The sequence below is a fragment of the Mytilus trossulus genome, chromosome 14, assembly GCF_036588685.1.
Source record: "Mytilus trossulus isolate FHL-02 chromosome 14, PNRI_Mtr1.1.1.hap1, whole genome shotgun sequence".
NCBI classification, from domain to species: domain Eukaryota; kingdom Metazoa; phylum Mollusca; class Bivalvia; order Mytilida; family Mytilidae; genus Mytilus; species Mytilus trossulus.
Window position 1 is genome coordinate 77,105,310 of NC_086386.1, and position 22,164 is coordinate 77,127,473.

Consider the following 22,164-nt stretch of genomic DNA (forward strand, 5'->3'; position numbering starts at 1 on the left):
AAATAGCCACTGCCTAAAAAGTATGAACTTCCTTTGTACAAATACAAATACAAATATTTTATTGGCACAAACACAATTACAATAATTGGCAAAGGCCCATATTACAGTGCATTACAACAATGAATACAGCATACATTTACTAGTATTTAAATATGTTATAAATGAGAAGCTAAAATCTCGTTTCTATACATCAGACATTTATGTATATAAGAACTAGTCACTTTCAGGACTTTTAAAGAATTACTATTAATACAACTATTAATATTTAGCAGATTTTCACTACAACATGTAGGAAGTATATTTAATATCTTATTTTTAAAGTTAAATCTATAGTTTGAAAAAAATTCACATTTCAGTAAAAAGTGATTTTCATCTTCTACCTCACCTGATTTACATACATTACAAACTCGTTCGTCGGTGGCTAAACCTAGATATCACCCCTTTTCAATTGCAAGATTGTGTGCACTCAATCTAATTTTACACAGAGATGACCTTTCTAATCTATTACTTAGAACATCAACATAAGAACTACGCTGCTTTGAATTATGAAATTGTTGGTAAAATTTTAGTTTTGATGAATCATGAATTTTCGATGATTGATCCTGTGTGCACTGATCAATCACTCGTTGTTTAATACTTGGTAGATATTGTTTAATAGAAAAGTTTCCCCCAGCTAGGTTTGAAAATCCTAGATTGTTAAAAATAGAATAAAGCTTCTTTGTCCAGGGGTTATTTTTTTCAGTTGCCAGAAAAACTTTGGATATAAGTGCGTTTTCAGACCTTAAAATATGATCATAAAACTTAATACAAGAAAATGATATTTTTGAGCATAACGGTAGCCTGCAAAGTTCAGCTCTACAAGCAGCATTAATTGCTTTACAATGAACACCTAGAATTTCTTTTATGAATTTCATATGGAATTTTTCCAAAATGGAATTGTCTCCCGAATTATCAAAAACACCCCAAATCTCACTACAATACAGCAATATGGGGCTTACTAATGAATCAAATAATTTTTCTAAAAGTTTACAAGGATTATCCAATCCAATTGTTTTTTTAATCTTAAAACATGCTTTCCTAGCTTTTTCCATTAGTAAGGATACAGCTAAGTTAAATTTGCCATTACACTTTAACATTATTCCCAAGTAGCAATATTTGGAGACAGTTTGTATGACATTATCATTATAAAAAAACTCATTTAGATATGTTTTACCATTAGAGTTAAAAGGACTTTGTAAGGAACACAAGGATAAAATCCAAGTATTGGTAATTACATATACATTTGTATATATTAAATACACATACTTTATGTCCAATGGTAAAATTATATACATACAAGTAGTAATTTTTTTTACAAATTTCAAATAAACACCCTACTGAAATTTATAAGGGGGGATACATATAGGACCTTTACCAGTACTCCAGGATCATGTGTTTTTAAGCTCAGGATTTTGGAATTGATCCTATCGGGATCCAGGATTTCTTTTTTTTCGAATTTAAGGACATGTGACTTTTTCACAAAATTTCTATCAAATGAAAGTGAAAATAATTCTTCTCATGTAGTTTGACAAATCAATACCAATAGATCATTCAGAGAAGATGCCAAAGTAAAAATTCAAAATTTGCTAAAACTTGACCAATTCAAATAAAACTTGGCATGATTCAAGCTTAGACATGCAGGATGTCTGGATTTAAATTTATTTAAATTCTGGACCTCAGGATTTAGGGTTTTTAAGCCTGGGATTTCGTGATCTGGACCCCTACTACCCCCCTCATTTATGTATAATAAAACTTTTAAAAATTATATGGACTGAAATTTACTTATATCACACTGTCAACCAACTATTGCCTCGATCGATCATCATGCAACTTAAAGCATTATATATTAGGGGAGTTATTGAAATAAGTGATTTTTAATTCACATATATGGACCATAATTTGCTATTGGGCTCGTTCCCTATAACTATAGAAAAGTGATAAAATTGTGAATTACTGTAAGCAAAAGAAAAGAAAAGAAAAGTTGTAACTACATCTAAAGATGCCATTATTTTTATCAACATACAAGTGTCATGAGTGTATGCTACTCTTCCCTAGAAAAAAATTGAAATATACATGTTTCAAAGATTTTACAACCTTATTTTTGTGTCGTTTCTCACGTTACTTTTTGCTTCCAAAGAGCATAACGCTGACTGATTTGTAGATAATCGTCACCGGCAAATTCGTAACTTTTGCTTTCAAATAACAAAGAACATCGATCAATAAGAATAGTCAGAAGAAAATGCTGAGTACTATAAGTATTTATGTAGCAGATGTAAGAACAGTGGCGTGACTTTTGTGTCCGATTTCGTAACGCAAATTTTAGATGATGTAATCTGCTTTTTTGTAATAGAATTCTTAAAAACAATATGCAAATATGAACTCTTGCGAGATGTTCAAACAGGTAAATCAGAGATGTTTTACATTCTTGTTTTGATTTTCGTAATAATTAAGTAAGAAAATGATGTTATCGTTATGCGTTACATTTCACACGAAACAGAAGTCCAGTTATTTAATAAAATTGTTTTTGTCCTTAAGTTCTAATCATTTTCTTTTGAATTGTCATACATGAAACATGTGACTAACATGTGATCACGCCCTTACAGCCGGACATACGATATACTAGTTCCAAACATTGTTTTTGTCTCCAACGGGATGTTAGCAAACATAATCTGTAGACTTGTTTCGACTTGTTTAAAAAAGGAAAATACAATTTTCAAAGAGATTGCGCCGGGGGTCTATTTTTTTCCTATGTGCATAATGTTACATACGATCTTGTGTGAAAATAAATGCCCATTGACTTGACAAAATCGATTTCAGATTTGACCGACGTTTAAACACACTACGTTTCCCAATAACAATGTAAAGGGTCCTTGGAAAATTCAATCGAAATTACGTCTCTTATCATGGTGCCGATGTTCGTTGGATTGATTTTACTTCAGCAGTAAATATTATACAATTACTGTCTTTTGGTGAGGTAAATGTGTGGTTTTATTGACTTTTGAAAAACTGATATTCACTGAGGCCAACGGCCGAAGTGAATATCAGTTTTTCAAAAGTCAATAAAACCACGTTGGCCTCAGTGAATATCAGTTTTTCAAAAGTCAATAAAACCACATATTTACCGAAACAAAAGACAGTAAATGTTTTATTCCATATTCCGAGAGAAATTAATGTAATGGAAAATATTTACTAAAACCAATTGTACATCAAACGTTTTTTTACCAAAATTATACACCTAAAAGCACGCGACGTTTTGCGCGGTGAATATCCTTTTTCCGCAGGTGAATATGCTTATTTATTCAAAATCCCATTAATATAGAAAACCCTACTAATATTTTATCAATATGGAATAATACTGGATATTATAGGTGAATAAAGATAATTAAATGAAAAATGCATGTTAATATACCGTTACACTTGGAATGTACAAAGTTGGTAACTTTGTCACAATTTTTAATTATCATGATTATTTTTTTTTATTCATGTTCTGCAAACACTTTTCAGAAACGCAATAAACTTGTCAAAGGAAAAGTAAACTTTTACCAGGCATGACTTGAAAGGAAGTACTTTATTGATTTTAGCCCACTAAAGTAGGTTAAAATGTGGAAACCATGTAGATGGTGTACAGGTCACAAATATCACATGGTGCCTATTTTAAAGATTTTAATTCCAAGTTAAAAGTTTTTTCTTTACTGGATTTAAAGAATTTTACATTGCCAATGATTTGGAATAAATTTTATATAGCTGGAATTTCAAAACCAAATATAAATATATTTTTTTGGCCAAAACATCAAGATACAACGATTATGGTATCCTGTATCAATGAAGAAAATATAGAAATTCTGAATAAATTGTACTAATTGTTTTCAAAACAAGCACATATTTAGGAGTTTTATAATACTGTTACATTTAAGATGGATTTTAAGAAAAAGTATACTGTTCAGATTATTTTAAGCAGATTTTGCAATAAAATAAAACTAAAAAAATGCTTTCGGTTTAATTCATATGGTTTCCTGTCACATTTAAAAAAAACTTTAATATAACATTGAAAATAGATTTTAAATATTAACATGAAGCAAGTAACACTAGTAATGGTGTTTATTTATGCCTTTTGAATTATATTGTTCAAAATAAAGAAAATAAAGATTGGTTTCCTTTTTGGTTACCTGTCACGTAAACGGTGAATCAAAATGTATTAATTTTTTCTCGAAAAACTCAATTGTTCCATTCATACTATTCTAACACCAACACAACCCACAAAATAAAAGTTAAAATTTTAGAACTTATAAAAAAGGATACAATCAGAAACCAAAGGCCGAATATCAAATTATGGTCCATATTTGAGTGTCAAATTCGAAGTTTTGTCACAAATTCTGATTTTGCAGTTTTTATCAAAATTTTAAACACATACATGTAGGTTTAAATAATATCTTTTCATTAGTAAAACCAAGGATTTGTAATAGCATCAAGCATGTCAAGACCTTGACAGGTTCAAAATATGTTATTCTTGTTTTGAAAATCCATGAAAACAGTACTTGAACAATTCAAAAGAAAATGATAGATATTTTTTTCATAAAGAGTACAAACTTAATAAATGTTCCTGAAACTATTCTTAGACTAGTTTCAAAAAAAGCTTTCTGAACTTCAGATTTTGTTTTGTCAAAGATATTCCAAACTATATAATTTTACCAATAAAAAGGTGATAATTTTTTTATATCTTAGAATTGATTTGGATTCAGCTTCACCCTTTAAAGTACTGAGCCAGTTTTAAATTGCTTTGTTACAAAAGATTTAAATTTAAATTTTTCAGGTTTAGGAGCACTTAAGTCTGATATAGCTTGCAAAAACTTTCCTTAGGTCTTTTAGCCAGTAAAAGATACTGTTCTCATCAGTTTCTATGCAATTTATTGCTGATAATAAACTCATCATAGATACCAGGCTTAAAATTTTATATTTACGCCAGATGCCCGTTTCGTCTCGTCTACATACAACATAAGACTCATTAGTGATGTTCCTTGAATCCAAAAATGTTTAAAAGGCCTAAGTTGATTGAGTGTTGTGGTGCAAAATTTTTGTGAACTTGAGGTGTTCATAATATTAATACGACCATGAATGGTATTTTTTATCAATAGCACGTCTAACATGTCTAATGCATTGATTTTGAACAAAATTGGCCTATATATATAACATACAGTTGACATGGTTGAAACAATGAATTTGATCAAAATGAGCCTATACCCATTATAACATACACGATACATGTACATCTGAAACTCAGGAAATGATAAATAAAATCAGTAAAAGTACTGATAGGTTTTTCTTGCAGTAAATATTTTTATGTCAAGGATTTTAAGCAACAGCTTGCTTATTGACCATATTTTTACATTAATCATGACAATATACATACAATTCTAAATATACATTGACAGTCAATTATAAATGTAGGTCACCAACTATTCAATACACCCTTTACACTGAACAGATATTATTGATAAATAATCAAAATGTCAAATCTTTAATATCTAATTTATTAACACAAGTATAAAGATTTTAAGCCTCACGGCCTGTATTTATTTATTTTTTTCTTAGCTACATACTTATATATGACATGTACAAAATGTATGATTGAATGTGATAATTACATGATTATTAAGGGAACTCCTTAAACAAAATCTGCCCTGGATTGCTAGTATTATAGATTATAGATAAAATTGTCATCTTTTTATTGTTTCATGAACACAAGTCAAGGTTATAAGTCTACAAAATTTATTATTTTATAACTGTTGAGGTCAGTAAGAAGTTTGCAGCTTACATGCCGGTTAGTAATAAAAAATAGTTTTATTTGCAGATTAATACTTTATATAAGTTATTTTATTAGATTTGAATGACTTTGTAAGTTCTGAAATATATTCTTCTTGTGTAAAGTCATTGACAGCGTGTCAGATAGCAATAAATCATGGCTAATATAGAAATTGATTTCTTATATATATACAATAACATCTTCATGCCTTATATATCATGTACTGTAGTACGCCGCTAGATTAAAACTGACGTGGAAAGGTAACATATGGCCACCGAAAGCTCTTTTTTTGAGAGCCCAGGTGGTCGTGTGGTCTAGCGGGACGGCTGCAGTGCAGGCGATTTGGTGTCACGATATCACAGTAGCATGGGTTCGAATCCCGGCGAGGGAAGAACCAAAAATTTGCGAAAGCAAATTTACAGATCTAACATTGTTGGGTTGATGTTTAGACGAGTTGTATATACACATATATATACGTAACATTTGTAGGTAATAATAAAAGTACTTGTTGTTGAACTATGTAGGCATATATATCATGTTGTATATATATAACATTGTTTTTTTCTTTCCAATCTTAAAATTTCCAATTATAAAGTTATTTTTTGCATATTGATCAAATTTATCATGGCAATGCAAGTGCATGAAGTGGGGCAGATGTTGATAAATTTGAAATTTTAAGTGGGTGCAACCAAAAATGAAAAGCAAGGAAAGGTTATATGAATCTCTGCAAGGTTCACTGGTGTCATTAGGCAGCAGCCATTTGATTTTCAGGGGGGGGGGGGGCTAAGAACAATTTATTTTTTTTAAGCAACAAACCGAAAACAATTTTTTTCTTTCAATATTAGCATTACATATAGTGGCAACTAAAGGCTGAAACAAACATTTTTTTTTTTCTCAGGGTCCAAAACAAATTATTTTTTTCACCAAAACCTGGAAACAAACTTTTTTTTTCAAAAAAAACCATAGCCCCCCCCAGAAAATCAAATGGTTGCTGCCTTAGTATTAACATGTACAATGTTTTGTTAAAGTACATTTAGTTACAAAATGTAGGTAGTGTAGATATTCATTCACAAGAACATGTAGTTCTGACAATTTTTGCACACTTGAATGAGTCCTCTAGTTTGTATGTGTTTTTGCATATTTTAAGGGTAATCTTTTAAGATAACAGGGGGACTATATTCATGTGTTTGTACTAAGAAAATGATAAAAAAAATATTTTATTATCATGATTATGTTGTCCAATGTATTTATTTCTAATTAAACCAGATTAATTAATCTTATCAACTCTGTGTCTGGAGTTTTTGATAATGACATCCTGTTAATAATACCTTCATCTATTTTATAAGTACATATAATCAGGGAATTAGTAAACATATTTATAAGATAAGATAAGATAAGAAATTTTATTTTAAGTCGGGTTACATTAAATACAAACATAAGCTCTGTAGAGCTTTTTGCCGACATTAATAACAATAACAACACACATATTAAGATACATAAAACACACATATGAGACATACAAATTATGATAGCTATATTGCAAGTAAAAAGTTCATAAATAAAAAGCATAGCACATGCAAGCAAAGCACTAAAACTGTAACATAAGCACATGCAAAGCAGAATGAAATAAATAAAGCAAACTAATTTCTATAAGCTGCATGGAACAAACATTTAACACAAAATAAAATAAAGGTATTAAGATCTGCAGGAGCCACACCTGCATGAGTTGCCATTCCAGTTGTTGATCATACTTTTAAACTGGTTTAGGTTTGTCTGTGCACGGATCGTGTCAGGCAACTCATTCCATAGTGTAGCTCCAGCATATCTTAATGAATGAAGGCCAAAATGTGTGGTTCTCACCTGTGGAATTTCAAAGTTTTAGTACATATTAGCCAAATTGTATATACAAATCAGTCTGCAGTCCCACTTAAATGTTAACAGCATTTTATAGACAGATATAGCATTGTATAGAGGGAAAATTTATTGTAAGTTTCAATTCCATTTTTTTTTTAATAGTTTACAAGTTGTCTTTAGCTAGCATGCTTAGAAGTCATTCTGTTGTAAGAGAACATTAAGCTATTTCATACAATAGAAAACTTGAGCACTATGAAACATCATTTCCATTCTACGTATTTATCATGGATAAAAAAGCAAGTCAGTCATAACCTTAAAATGACAAGTCATTATAAGTTAATAGAACTTTTAATGATATTTTTAAACTTTGTGTAATCTTGGTTAAAATGGTGAACAAAAAACACGTATCTTGTTCATAACTTTAAAATAAATATTTTTGACCTTTTCAGGTAATGTCTAAGAAAGTTTTAATCACCGGAGCATCAGGATTATTGGGCCGAGCTGTGTACAAGGAATTTGTGAATGAGGGATCATGGGAAGTTTTAGGTTTGGCATTCAGTAGGTGTACAGGGAAGTTAAGGAAGTGTGACATTACTAAAGATGAGGAAGTTAAAACTGTGATGAAAGAGTTCAATGTAAGTGTGTTGGTCCTGGGAATAATTGCATAAAAAGGTTTAATTAGGGATAAATAGAAAACAAATGATATGGGCTATCCATCCATGACATAAAATCAGTACATGAAGAGCAAAAAAAACATACAAAAACAAAGGAACAGCTCTTTCATTCATTTGTCATTGTTGTTCTTCATCTCATTGTCACAGTGAGGCCTTGTTTTCAACACGAAGCATACAAAAACCGGCTTACATCACTGCAAGTATATATCAAGTATATGAGACAGATCCTAGCACTGGCGCGAGTTGATTTTTTTTGAAAAAAAAATCTGGTTAGACTTTTGAATATGTAAAAGATATGGATAAAAGATACGAGAGGGGCAACATACATGTCAACCTCTGACAATGAGAAATTATGTCATGACATGAAATGACATGTAAAAAAACGTGTGAAAATGTGTGATGTAGATGCAGATTTTTTCATATGAATTTTATAAGCAAGTCTTCTGTAAACTTTTATTGAATTCCACTGTCATGACTGTTGCTTTTAAAGTAACATCACTAAGCACATACATATATTCTGTATATATTCAAAACAACTGCCAGCAGATCATACTCCACATGTGACACCCGTTGTATTGCTCATGTTATAACAAATCCAGTAAATAGTCTAATGTGGTAGGTCACATTCATGAAAGGGAAGGGGATTATAATATGTACCGACAAAACTGAACAAACTTGAATATTCATATATATAGTACATATTTACCATAAAATAGTTCCTATAAATAGCTTTGAATACCAACTTATTTAGAATACATTTTGGTAGTTTAAAATGAAAGGTGAAATGCTTAGTCATAATACATGTGAGTACTTTAAGATGGGAAGTAAATGTGTTTTTGTGCCCCCCACAGCAGAATGTTCATAAAGTGTGATCTTTGTCCTTCTGTACATCTGAAAGACTAGTGTTTAGCATAAATCAGGCTGTTATTTTTCATTTAAATTGTCCACATTGTATATTGCCAGGGTCCTTACGTCTTAAAATATGAGAAGTTTCACTGTTTTCTCATTGGCAATCATATCACATCTCCTTATTTTTTGCACTTTATATATTGTAATGTAAGTTCATATATTATAACAGCCATCAGTAGTTATACATTCTGCTGCTGAAAGGAAGCCAGATGCTGTAGAAAAGAAACCAGAAGCAACCCAACAACTGAATGTATCAGCTACCAAAGTTATCTGTCAGAATGCAGGTATATTTTCTTATACACATAAAGCTAAATAGTTACAGTACACACAGAGAGGATGTAATCTAATACTCCCAATACTGATTCTGGTGTAACACAGTGTCACACTGTGAAACACAGATTTCCCCTCCCAAAAACACCAAGTAGTTACTCCCATCTGGGAGGGTTTTATGACCTGTTGATTGCAGGTAAAAGTAATAAAAATCAACAAAGCATGACTGCATGGTTGGTCATGACAGTGACACATAATTACATGTCAACTATTCTCTCACTTCTCCCTATTTCAATCATTTCCTATTTAGTTTTATTTCTGAAAGCTATAAAAAAGGTTAATGAAATGATTTAAAAAAATTATATACAAAAAGTATTTTTAGATTGGAAAATTATTTACATTCTTTCATAATCTCATAATTAAGAATGGCATCTTGATATTGACAATAAGTTGTATTAATAGTCAGTTTAAACAGTCATATAGATATAAATATATTATACATGGTTTAAAAATAATAGTAATGATACAAAAAAAAATGAATACAATAAAATAATGGCGATTAATTTCATACACATTATATTTATATAATCTTCATTCATTATTTAAATTTATAAGAATAAAATTGAATAAATTCAATTAAAATACATGTCTTTATTTTCTATTAATTATACTCCACTCGTGATATTTTGTATGTTTTAATTATGTTTCTTAGGTATGAAAAATCAACACTGTCAGAACAAATGCTGAATAGTTTTAATAAATAAAGTTGCGCAGGATTCTTTAATAAAATCAGATTACAATATATCTCTGATTAAATTTAACAAATCTCACACTTTTCATCATTTTTGTGACTGTCATTTAATGACAGGAAACATAAAGAAATGTTTATTGTAGTCAACAAATAGTGGCACACTTCAAAGGTAAACATAGCAATAAAAATCATGGTGTTGGGAGAAACCACACCAAGGTAATAAACAATTTAGGAGTTTAAGGGAGGAATTACTCCAAATTTTTCCCAATTTCCTCCCAAAATTTGTAGAGTGTTGCTGGAGTTTCTTGGTGTGACACCAAGTTTTTACACAGTGTAGGAAGTATGAGATTACATCCTCTGTGTGTACTGTATCAGGTACCAGGATTATAAGTTAATACGCCAGACACGCATTTCGTCTACATAAGACTCACCAGTGATGCTCAGATGAAAATAGTAAGAAAGTCAAACAAGTATAAGGTTAAAGAGCATTGATCATTGGGACCCAAAATTCCAAAAGGTTGTGTAAAATAGGGCTACGGTAAACTATACCTGGGGAGAAGAAAATCAAAGTTTTGTAAAATACTTATACTTAGTCTAGAACATAAGGATTGTAGCAAGCTGTTCTGTGTCAGCTTAGGCTCTTTGTTGAAGCTGTACATTACTAATTATGACTTGGATGGAGAGTTTTCTCATTGGCACTCATTCCACATCTTTTCGTATTGGTCAAATCTAAATAAAAACAAATTTATATGTGTATGTGTACATACTTATCATGCTCAAATTAAGACACTGTGAGTGAGTGAGTGAGTTGAAGAATTACTGTTCATTCAGAAATAATGGCTAGTTTTTTTTTATTGTGAAAAATGTACCAGGGTACGTTATAATAGCAATAATTTAAACTCACATTTAGATTTTTCATATGAATTAAATAGGATTTTTCTCAATATCGCAAAAATTAAAATTTCATTTTAGTCTAAAATGACAAAATCGAATAAGAAATGCACACAATAATTCTGAACTTGATTTACAAAAGTTTTAGAAAGAAGTGCATGGCGAATAAAGCAATCATTGATAAACAATAACAACCCACATGAGAAAACTCAATTACTTCGTAAATGGATTTCTTTATTGATTGCTGTAGATTCATTTGTTTTCCTTGTTACCAATTTTAGTGGATTGATGAAAACATTTTGTTGATTTTTTTTTTGTGGTTTTGCCAAAGTCTGCATACAAGCTTACAGAAATTTTGTAATTCAATGAATTATTTTAATTCCTTGTTAATCTATACCAATGAAATCCACAGAAAATAATGAATCCACAGTAATTCATTTAAATAACTTGACAAAATTTATATAAATTTGATCAGATTAACTTGATACTTTTTAAAGGTAAGAAGATTTTCACTATAAAGAATAGTAAGATATAGCACAACAGGGAGATAACTCTTTCTGTCTCAGCTAAATATTTTAATCACATTGTGGAAATATTTTAAAGCTTCTCAATGACAATGAATGATCAAAACTAATGTTTGCCAAGCTGCTTTGTACCCAACAAAATTTATCCGAAAAAGTTTGTGGTACAAGATTTTCCTCCTAATGCTCAAGGGGTGAAAGTAGATATTGTTGCAAAATTTTATGAAATTTAAATGAGCCAAATTGCTTTTAGTCAAAGTGTTTGGTAGCAATTTTAAGGGGGCTCGGGCCTATTCAAAGTTATTATCAGAAGTGCCATATTTTTGTTATTTAATTCTTTACAGAAAATGAATCAAATTGGTTCAAAAAAATAAGGGGTCACAGACCATTTAAGCTCTAAATTTTACTTTAAATATACATGTATGTAAAAGGGACTATTTTTCAATGGAATGATAGGGAAAAAAGTGGTGTTGACATTTTTTTATCGGAATATAAAAAAAACGTTCTATGACAGTTGGTCCCAAACTGTAATATAAAAAGCTATGAGCAAATAAAAAACAAAGGTCACCTATAAGAAAAATAAAATATTTTGCATTAAAACCAAAATTTTGCCCCAAAACCCGGAAAATGGTGAAATGTCATTTTGAGCCTTTCAAAGATACACATAATAACGAAAATATTCTTTTAGTGACATAACTACAATGATTTAACATTTCTTATCAATCAAAATATTGTAAAAAATAATATCAAATTACGACAAATACTTTTCGTGTGCATTATAATTCATGCGTGAAATTATGCACAGTCGAAAAAATCCTGATCCACCTTAAGTGTTTCTAGCTGATTTATTTTGATATTAATTAATAAAACATTTATTTTTTTAGCTGCTGTTGGTGCCTGGGTATTATATATTAGTACAGATTACGTGTTTGAAGGGTCGTCACCTCCATATAAAGAAGATGCTATACCTAATCCACTTAACAAATATGGACAAAGTAAATTTGAAGGTGAAAAGGTCACAACGGAGGTTAGTCAAGGTAGACATTTTACTTTTATATGAATATATGTTATTTGATGCTGTCAGAAAATTGTGAAAAAATATCTCTTTTTTACATGGAGTTGGGTTTCATGCTAGTTTTAGAAGACCTGAATATAGTTTTTAAAAATGAAGATAGTATCCAACCAAATTGGTATTGATTGATATTTGCAAAAATTGCTTAACAATGTAGTTTAAAAAAACTGCCAATTTATATGTTTAAAATTTGGTCAGATTTAAAAAGATTCAGAGAACCACATATTAAAAATTGGTTTAGTAGAAAAAAAAGAAAATCTAGCAGTCGGCCATCAAAGATGGCAGCCAAGGATAACACACCCAACTAGTATTTCATCATTAAAAGTTATCTTTAGGATTAATGAGTTGACAAATATACAATATTCTTCTATATATATGTAAAAAAAGAAGATGTGGTATGATTGCAAATGAGACAACTCTCCACAAGAGACCACAATGACACAGAAATTTTAAAACAACTATAGGACAAATATTAGCAAAGCCTAGACCGCATAGTCAGCTATAAAAGGCCCCAAAATGATAATGTAAAATAATTCAAACGAGAGAACTAACGGGCTAATTTTTGTAGAAAACAATGAACGAAAAACAAATATGTAACACATAATGCTATGCTTAGGTTAGTGCAATAGTCCCTTTACAGTTTCTGACTGATGTAGTAGAAGATGGAGTTATTTCCCTAGGTCAGTCTTGCATGGCTAACTGCTTGCTTTAAATATAGTATTTGACTAACCATTTTTTTTTTTTTGAATGTGGTACAGCTAAGTTTGATCAATAGAAGATCCAAAATAGATTTAACCAAGGCTTATTCAAATAAAAATCATTCTGGAAATTTCCAAAATCTAGTGGTTAGTAAAGCAAGTTGATGCGGCTAATTTATCAAAGATTGGGCAAAGGGCAGTAACTCCAACTCTAATTTTGTGACAATGGGAAATAACCTATATCATTGTGTTTCGTTTGTAGATAATTCAATATTAAGAGTGCCTATTCTGTATGGAGATATTGAGTACTTGGATGAGAGTGCAGTGACTACACTATTTCATAAGGTTACAGACTCATCTAAACCATGTCCTATGTCAGATTATGAAAGACGTTTTCCAACTCATTGTGATGACATAGCCTATGTGATAAGACAGTTAGCAGAGAAAAAGATCGTGGTAAGTTCTTTAAATTATACACTTTGATCATTATTTTTTATGTATAAATGTTTAATGTGACCTTAAGGTCCAAAGGGCTGGGTGTTGATACATGTAATTACAACTGCTTATTGAAATATTGTATATTGTCATAAAACACATGTCAATATAATAAACAATTTGGTATTGGTATTATATACACTATGTTCAAAAATACCATTAAATGTTCATTATTTATTTAAACCTCTATGACTATTTTCACAACTAATAATCAATAATTGAATAAGTGTTACTTGGAGGGGCATGACTTACAAGTATTTTAAGTTGTTTGATTCATTCTGAGAAATTTATGTAACATTTTATCAATTGCATACAAAAAAAACTATTTCTTTCTTGATTTTAAATCAAATTTGGAATGCAGTGTGTCTGGCTTCAAATTTCTCATGTCTTTATTTTATGGTATGATTAAATATTTAGAGCCACACATATTTGCAATAGTGAAACTTCTGATGTTTTAGAAATTTTATACAACTTAGTAAATTTTATGAATGTAAGAATCCAAAAAGATTTTATAGTATAATGTATGATAAATGTTGGTCTATGAATCATTGGAGCAAGTTATTGGGTCCACTGGTTGGTAGTATTTGATACTAGAGGGGTAGTGAAAATTTTGGTTTGAAGACAATATCTTATATCAATTCACATGCATCATACTACAGTCATGTCAGTGCACAAATCACAGTTAAAGGTTAAGACGTCATGTGGCAGTGCATTAATCATAGTTGGAGATGTCATGATACAGTGCACAAATCAGAGTTAGGGGTGGAGATGTCATGCTACAGTGCACATATCACAGTTATATTTGGAGATGTCACAAATCACATTTGGAGATGGAAGCCTAATGTTGCAGTGCACAAATTATGGGGGCGGAGACGTCATGCTTCAGGGCACCAATCACAGGTGGAAGTGGAGATGTCATGCTACAGTGCACAAATCACAGGTGGAAGTGGAGATGTCATGCTACAGTGCACAAATCACAGGTTGAGGTAGAGATGTCATGCTACAGAGCACAAACCACAGGTTGAGTTTGAGATGTCATGCTACAGTGCACAAATCTCTAGTGGAGGTGGAGATGTCATGGTACAGTGCACAAATCACAGGTGGAGGTGGAGATGTCATGCTACAGTGCACAAATCACAGGTGGAGGTGAAGATATCATGCTACAGTGCACAAATCACTAGTGGAGGTGGAGATATCATGCTACAGTGCACAAATCACAGGTGGAGGTGGAGATGTCATGCTACAGTGCACAAATCACAGGTGGAGGTGGAGATGTCATGCTACAGTGCACAAATCACTTGTGGAGGTGGAGATGTCATGGTACAGTGCACAAATCACAGGTGGAGGTGGAGATGTCATGATAAATTGCACAACTCACAGTTGGATGTGGGGATGTCATGCTACAGTGCGCAAATCACAGTTAAAGATGAGAGTGGTATCAGACTATCAGGGCCACAATCAAAGTTGGAGAATCAGCATTAAAGTCTACTCAAGTCTTTTTCAACCTGTTAAGAATCTTCCAGGATCTGCGATACTTCAATACACTAAATAGCACACTGGAAAAGGGAGCACTTTCTCAGGAGCAGAAATTCAGAGGACATTTTAAGCAAAACACATTTATTTTAGAATCAGAGGTTTGAACTCAAAATACAAGATGTAGACTTGGAAAACTGTATGAAGTTGGTAGATGACTTAATGAGTGAAAAAAATCAGGTAATAATTTGATTTTAAATTAATTAATTTAAATACATTGTATTTATAAAGAATGTACTAATTCTGCATATTAAGTTAGTAAGTTTAAAACAGAGCTGATACTTTATTGCTAAATGTTTAAAATAAATATGAACATGATGAAATATATAAAAAAAAAAATCCTATGCATCATATTGTATTTTTCTAATTGATAAAATGTTGTAAACTTACATAATTCAGTTCAAGAATACCATCTCTAATGTTTTCTTACAATCTTATGCAATTCAACACACAATAATTTGTTTTACACTTAAACAATGTTTTCACAAAAAAAAAAAAAATAGATCTGTAACATTTTCATTTTTTTTTCTCAGTATAGTGTTTTGTTAGCAATGAGGTAATAGTTAGTTACACATTTTGTTGTATATTTTAGAGTTATATGTGGCCATTCTACCAACCAGTGGACCCAATTGCATTAGGCCTCTATGATTACTTTGAGTTAGTCAAGAAACCAATGGACCTCAGTACAATAAAGGTGAGAGTGATAATCACAAGCAACTGCTTTAATGAGAATATACATGATATAGGGAAATAAAGAGTTTTGAGGCTTTGTACAACATAATTTGTTTTTATATGCTTGTCTACATAATATATGATGGTATACTTTAAACTGCTTGTCTTGTCCTGTAAGTACTCTCAAGTGTACCATTCTTAATTTTTATGAAACTTATATCATAGATATAGGAAGATGTGGTATGAGTGCTAATGAGACAACTCTCCATCCAAATAACAATTTAAAAAAAAGGTAAACCATTATAGGTCAATGTACGGCCTTCAACACGGAGCCTTGGCTCACATCGATCAACAAGCTATAAAGAGCCCCAAAATTATACTTATATTAATTAGCAATGTCTTTGAAGAGTTTGGAAATCAGTGCCAATCAATTAAATCATTTTATCAGAATTATTACCAAATGGACACATTCATTATATTGAAAATTGCATTGTAAGCACTCTCATTTGTATAATTTTTGCCAGATTTTTATAAAACTTAAAACATAGGTTAATATTAGTTAATGCCTTGTAAGAATTTGAAAATCAGTGCTGATAAATAACTTTCAAAAGAGTTACACCCCCTGTAAATAATAATTTTGTGGAAAAGTGCCTCATATAAGCACTCTATGGTGAACAATTCCTGCCAAATTTTTATGAAATTTATATCATAGGTTTATATTATCAATGTTCTTGAAGAGTACTAGTTCAACAAGCAGTATCCATTAGTTACTTTTAAACAAGTTATGCCCCTTGAAAATATTGATTATGTGTAAATTTCAATGTTATTGCTCTCACGTGTTCAAACAAGTTCTGATCAAACATTTTTAACAGGTTATGCTCCTTGGAAATATGAGTTATAATGAAAAATACATTTCAATTCTTTTGAAGCCTTCATGTTTTTTGATGTGTTAATAAAAAGTTTTATTAAACAAATGCAAACTAAAAGTGTTTAGTTTTTAGTAGTTGTTGCCCTTGTACCATGAATAGATAAACTATGTGCCATTGGGTGGACCTTAGAACTCGTATCTTTTATTCATTAATTTGTCATTAATATTTTGACCATGTTTTTTTTTCAGAATAATTTGGAATGTTGTCTATACAAATCAGTAGATGAATTTAGTGATGACATGAGACTTCTATATCAGAACTGCTATCTATACAGTGAACCAGATACTGAGATTTATAAAATGGCGAAACAGTTAGAAGAATATTTTGTGAAGACAATGGAAACAACCAAAAGTGATAAACAAGTGGGAATGGATTCTCATACTGAAAATTCTTGTGAAGGAAAGGAAATGGCTTCAACAATGGACAACTCACAGCTGGAGGTGAAATACAATTCACAGTGGCATTGTTTCTTGCACAGTTTTCATCAAATGTTACATTTTGATAAATGTTTTCACTGATTTGGTTCTTGGTGTTTTGACTGATTCACAATTTTGATATACACTACAGAGGAGAGAGGTTATGCGTTTATTTCAGTACATATAAAGGGGCTCTGGTAACAAAAACCCCAAAAAAACTTCTGCACACTTTCTAGATAACAGGTATACATTTGAGAATACATTAAATACCTATCCACTATAGACAGATACCTATCCACTATAGACAGAGTACCTATCTACAGAGTACCTATCCACTATAGGCAGGGTTAAAAGGGAAAACATTTGGGTGTTAGACAACATCTTTGAGCAAGGCATAACATTGTATCAGTTAATGTTATTTGTCTAAATGTTAAAAAATATTACACTGTACTTGGCATTATGGTTCTTTCATTGTGAGAGTATTTTCTATAATTATAGTAATGACAATGTGGTGATTTTTTTTATAATCAATTCCACAGGAGTGATGGACAAAGGTTTTATGTTAAAAAGTAAAATCACAATAATACTGAACTCAGAGGAAAATCAATTCGGAAAGTCCATAATCACATGGCACAATCAAATAACAAAACGCATCAAAAACAAATGGACAAGAACTGTTATATTCCTGACTTGGTACAGTCATTTTCAAATGTAGAAAATGGTGGATTAAACCTGGTTCTAAATATTGTCTTTCAATTTGCAATTTGCGATTTTTAAGCATTTCTGTACAGGTTTCTTTTACATTTTCAATACTCTGAAATGTTTTTGTTTGTACTTTCTAAAAGTTTATCAGTAGCATATATATTACTAATACAGGTCATACTAGAAACATATGTCATGTGAGATGAACTGATGTTGTCATGTGATATATGATTAGGACCTCTAATATATATATAGCTTACTCTATTGTATGAGTTTACTCATTGTTGAGGGCATTACAATAACTTTTAGTTACAGGACATAAATTCATTCGATTTTGAATCAGGTAGATAGTTGACTCTTAGGCAATGAAACCACATAATTTTATCTAATATTAGTCCAGTCGATTTGTGAAACAATTGCTCAGATTGTGGTAAAAGCATAAAATGTTGCAGAGTGTTAGTTGAGGTGATAACTAATATTTATAGCTATGGACCCAATTCAGAAAATCAAAATGGCGGCTCTAGGCGGCCATTTTGAAATCATGTCCAAAAAATTATAATATATATAATCAAATCCATAATAACTTTTACAAAGTTTACACTCGAAACCTTCTTGTTTACCTCTACAAATTGTAATTAAAAACATTACAAACCAATTCAAGATGGAACTGTCATTAAAATAATATCTGATTTCTTTTTAATTTACTCCCCAAGGGTGACTGGGGTATAGAAATATGGTCACTTGGTCTTCTCCCGACCGGCAGTAAAACGCTTGCCGAAGTGGGGCGTCAGTTTGGCTGTGCGGGATGTATCAAGTTCGCAGTCACGTCCGGTCAGAAGGGGGACGTTAAATCCGATGCCTCGTGTAAAGGGAGTGCCACGCTCTTTGCACGTTAAGAACCCTTGCAACAACTCTTTGAGGGGTCCGTAGGTGGCCTGTTGCAAGGCAAAATTTCCGTCCCTATCCAATATACCCTCCTTTTCCGGTGGCAGTCCAAATTTCTCCGACCATCATCCCAGATGGCCTCTATTGTATCAACCTACCTATTGTATTTATTGTGAACTTGTTCTCGTCCTGAATATGCATGAAATATTTGCCACTGGACGTTAAGCAACCAACAATCAATCAATCAATCTTTTTAATTTGTTTCAATATTTGTTTTTTTTCTTTTTCACAGGATAATAGTATAAAAGGGGTATACCATTGGAGTGGTGATGAAAATATGACTAAATATGACATGGCTTTAGTAATGGCAGAAGTTTTCAGTCTTCCTTCAGATCATATTCAACCTGACAAAAAGCCTTCACCTGGAGCTTCTAGACCATTCAATTCTCAGCTAAGTTGTCAAAGACTGAAAGACCTAGGAGTAGCAAAAAATAGCCAGTTTAAAAGCAAGATTCTTGATGTATTGAAGCCATATTACAAGACATGATTTTACTTTTATTTTGATACTGTAAGAAAATATTGCTAGGTTTTTTATGCAAATAATGTGACTGGGTGGGTATCTCAAAAATAAGAACTCACATAATAATATCTTGTGCATATATATGTATGCAGATTTTTCTGAAATGGCAATAATTAGTAATGATTAGTGTTAAAATTAAACTAATAAAAGAGCTGACTGCACCAAATATTTTTTATCTTATATACATGTAATTGTTAATTGTCGTTAAGATTCAAGAACAATAAACAATTATTTGAGATAAGAATTTTAAATGAAAACGGGTGAAATATATATAGACTGTAGATTGGTGATTGATACACAATTAATGTCAGTCTTAGAAAAAAATATTAAATTATATTAAAGGTTTTAAAACAATGTTGGTCAAATTAGAATATAAAAAAAAAAAATGTTTTGCTGTTTTTCCCCCCTTTTCAGTAGACTTCAAAATAATTTATGTTTAGAAAATTATTACATTCATTTGATAAATAAAATCCTTGTTTGACATTTTTTTTTGACAATACACAGTTTTGTTTCATTCAGGGAAGTTTGAAAAACAAATTCGTTAATAAATTTAAAGTTCACAGTAACCTATTAATTGAAAAAAAAAAATTAAAAAAAAATCATGAAGTGCTGGAAGATCAGTGAATATGAATGCTTTTATTAATTAATAAATTTGATTTTAATTCAACTTTTTAATTTGACTTGTTTCAAGAATATTTGTTGTCTTTTTATCAATCTTTCCCAGAGGGTATCACCAGTCCAGTAGTCAGCACTTCTGTGTTGACTTGAGTTATCATTGATATGTTATAATTATGAATTAACTGTTAACAAAACTTTGAATTTTTGAAAAAAAACTATGGCTTTTTTTACCTCATGAATAGATTACCTTAGCTGTATTTTGCAAAACTTTTAGGAATTTTTGGTCCTCAACTTCGTACTTTTTTTGGCCTTTTATAACATTTTTGATTTGAGCATCACTGATGAGTCTTTTGTAGACTAATCACGTGTCTGGCGTAAATATTAAATTTTATTCCTGGTATCTGTGATGAGTTTTTTTCCCTTTTTTTGCTACTCATTATTACACAATTAAGTTTTTGGTCATTGGACATTTGTGATTCATTATGTTTGTTGCTTTATTATTTGTTAGCAATTTCTCTCGTTTGTAAATTGGGTTTAAATTCTTATAGATATAACTTTTAACAAGCTGCTTTTATTCTAATGAAAATAAATGAAAATAAAGTTCCAATGTGTCATATTTGTTTGAGTGTGTTCATGTTTATGCTTTTATTCGCTCTTTGTCATGTTAAAATTATCAATGTGGTGCATCATTTATTATGTATAAGCCTTGTCATAAGGGTTTTTGATTATATGAATACTTGGCTGTTTGTATAGACTTAGTGATTATTATTTGATTATTTGATATGACAAGATTATTTGATTATTTGACAAGACAAAATATTTCTAGATAATTTGATTATTTGATAATCATGAAAATCTAGGACTGTATTTTTTATTTTAAATTTTAATTAATGATTATTGGCAAAAAATGTGTGATTATGTTGGTTCTTGGACACCTCAAAGTCCTTATGTCTTAGGGAAGTCTGTATCACAACTTATTTTTAATTTTTTTGTTTTCTAGTTATTTGGATAATAAATGTTGATTTTAACTGTCAATTTAAATATTGTAAAGATCAAGATTTTCAAAATTGCGTAAATAAAGTCGATTTTTTTAATATCTGATGTAATGAATTTGATCTTAAAGATGAGTATAATCAGAAGCAATGTAAAAATTTATTCTTTGAAATGGATTTGTCCTTTAAGAAAGAAAGAAATCTTCACTTCATATTTAAAATAGATAATCTTGTTTTGTCATGTTGATACAGGCACACAATCTACATTAGATACAACTTGTTAATTATTATTATTTATTTCTTTTTACAATTTGTTTGTAAAGTGGGGGAGGGGGGTACTTAAAAAAATATATATAGATATAGGAAGATGTGGTGTGAGTGCCAATGAGACAACTCTCCATCCAAATAACAATTTAAAAAAGTTAACCATTATAGGTCAATGTACGTATGTACAGAGAAATATGAGTTAACATTGTAAAGAGAAATGTTTTTAATGATGTGGATATTTATGGGTTAGTAGAGAATTATATATTTATATGGAGGATTGTTCAATGGCAGATAATAAAAAAGTTGTAAATTATCTTTGTCTTTAAAATTAAAAATGCCCTTTTCGTTCATCTTGCCTGACCACATGCAGTATGTCATTATATTCTTTCCTTGTCAGTTATCTCTTGACTTTCACAAAAATCCTCTCCTGTGAAATAGCTGGGCCAATTAGAACCAACTCACCATAATCATCCGTATTGTGCCTTATTATAAAATAATCCTGTCTGCCAATGAACAAGGTGTTTCTAATATTTCGAAAAAAAAAAGAAAATAAAGAAAAAAAACAAAAGGACATTTCTAACAGAATATAAATATCT

At 30.7% G+C, this 22,164-nt stretch overlaps 1 protein-coding gene and 1 pseudogene across 6 annotated transcripts in view; one reads left to right on the forward strand and one right to left on the reverse strand.

Annotated features, from left to right (window-relative positions):
- The window catches only part of LOC134697208 (methionine adenosyltransferase 2 subunit beta-like), a 26,105-nt gene extending 4,224 nt beyond the window's left edge, over positions 1-21,881 (forward strand). For 4 of the 6 annotated variants that reach the window (XM_063559327.1, XM_063559328.1, XM_063559325.1 and 1 more), the window contains exons 2-6: positions 8,143-8,328; positions 9,446-9,560; positions 12,594-12,746; positions 13,742-13,935; positions 19,404-21,881. In XM_063559327.1, the coding sequence (XP_063415397.1) occupies positions 8,146-8,328; positions 9,446-9,560; positions 12,594-12,746; positions 13,742-13,935; positions 19,404-19,658 (900 nt within the window). In that variant the 5' untranslated portion in view covers positions 8,143-8,145 and the 3' untranslated portion in view covers positions 19,659-21,881. Of the gene's footprint in view, positions 1-5,763; positions 5,858-7,712; positions 7,825-8,142; positions 8,329-9,445; positions 9,561-12,593; positions 12,747-13,741; positions 13,936-19,403 lie in introns of those variants that run through there. The other 2 variants (XM_063559324.1, XM_063559326.1) reach the window with 2 other exon arrangements.
- On the reverse strand, positions 156-1,334 carry LOC134698083 (uncharacterized; annotated as a pseudogene).
- Positions 21,882-22,164: the final 283 nt, after the last annotated feature.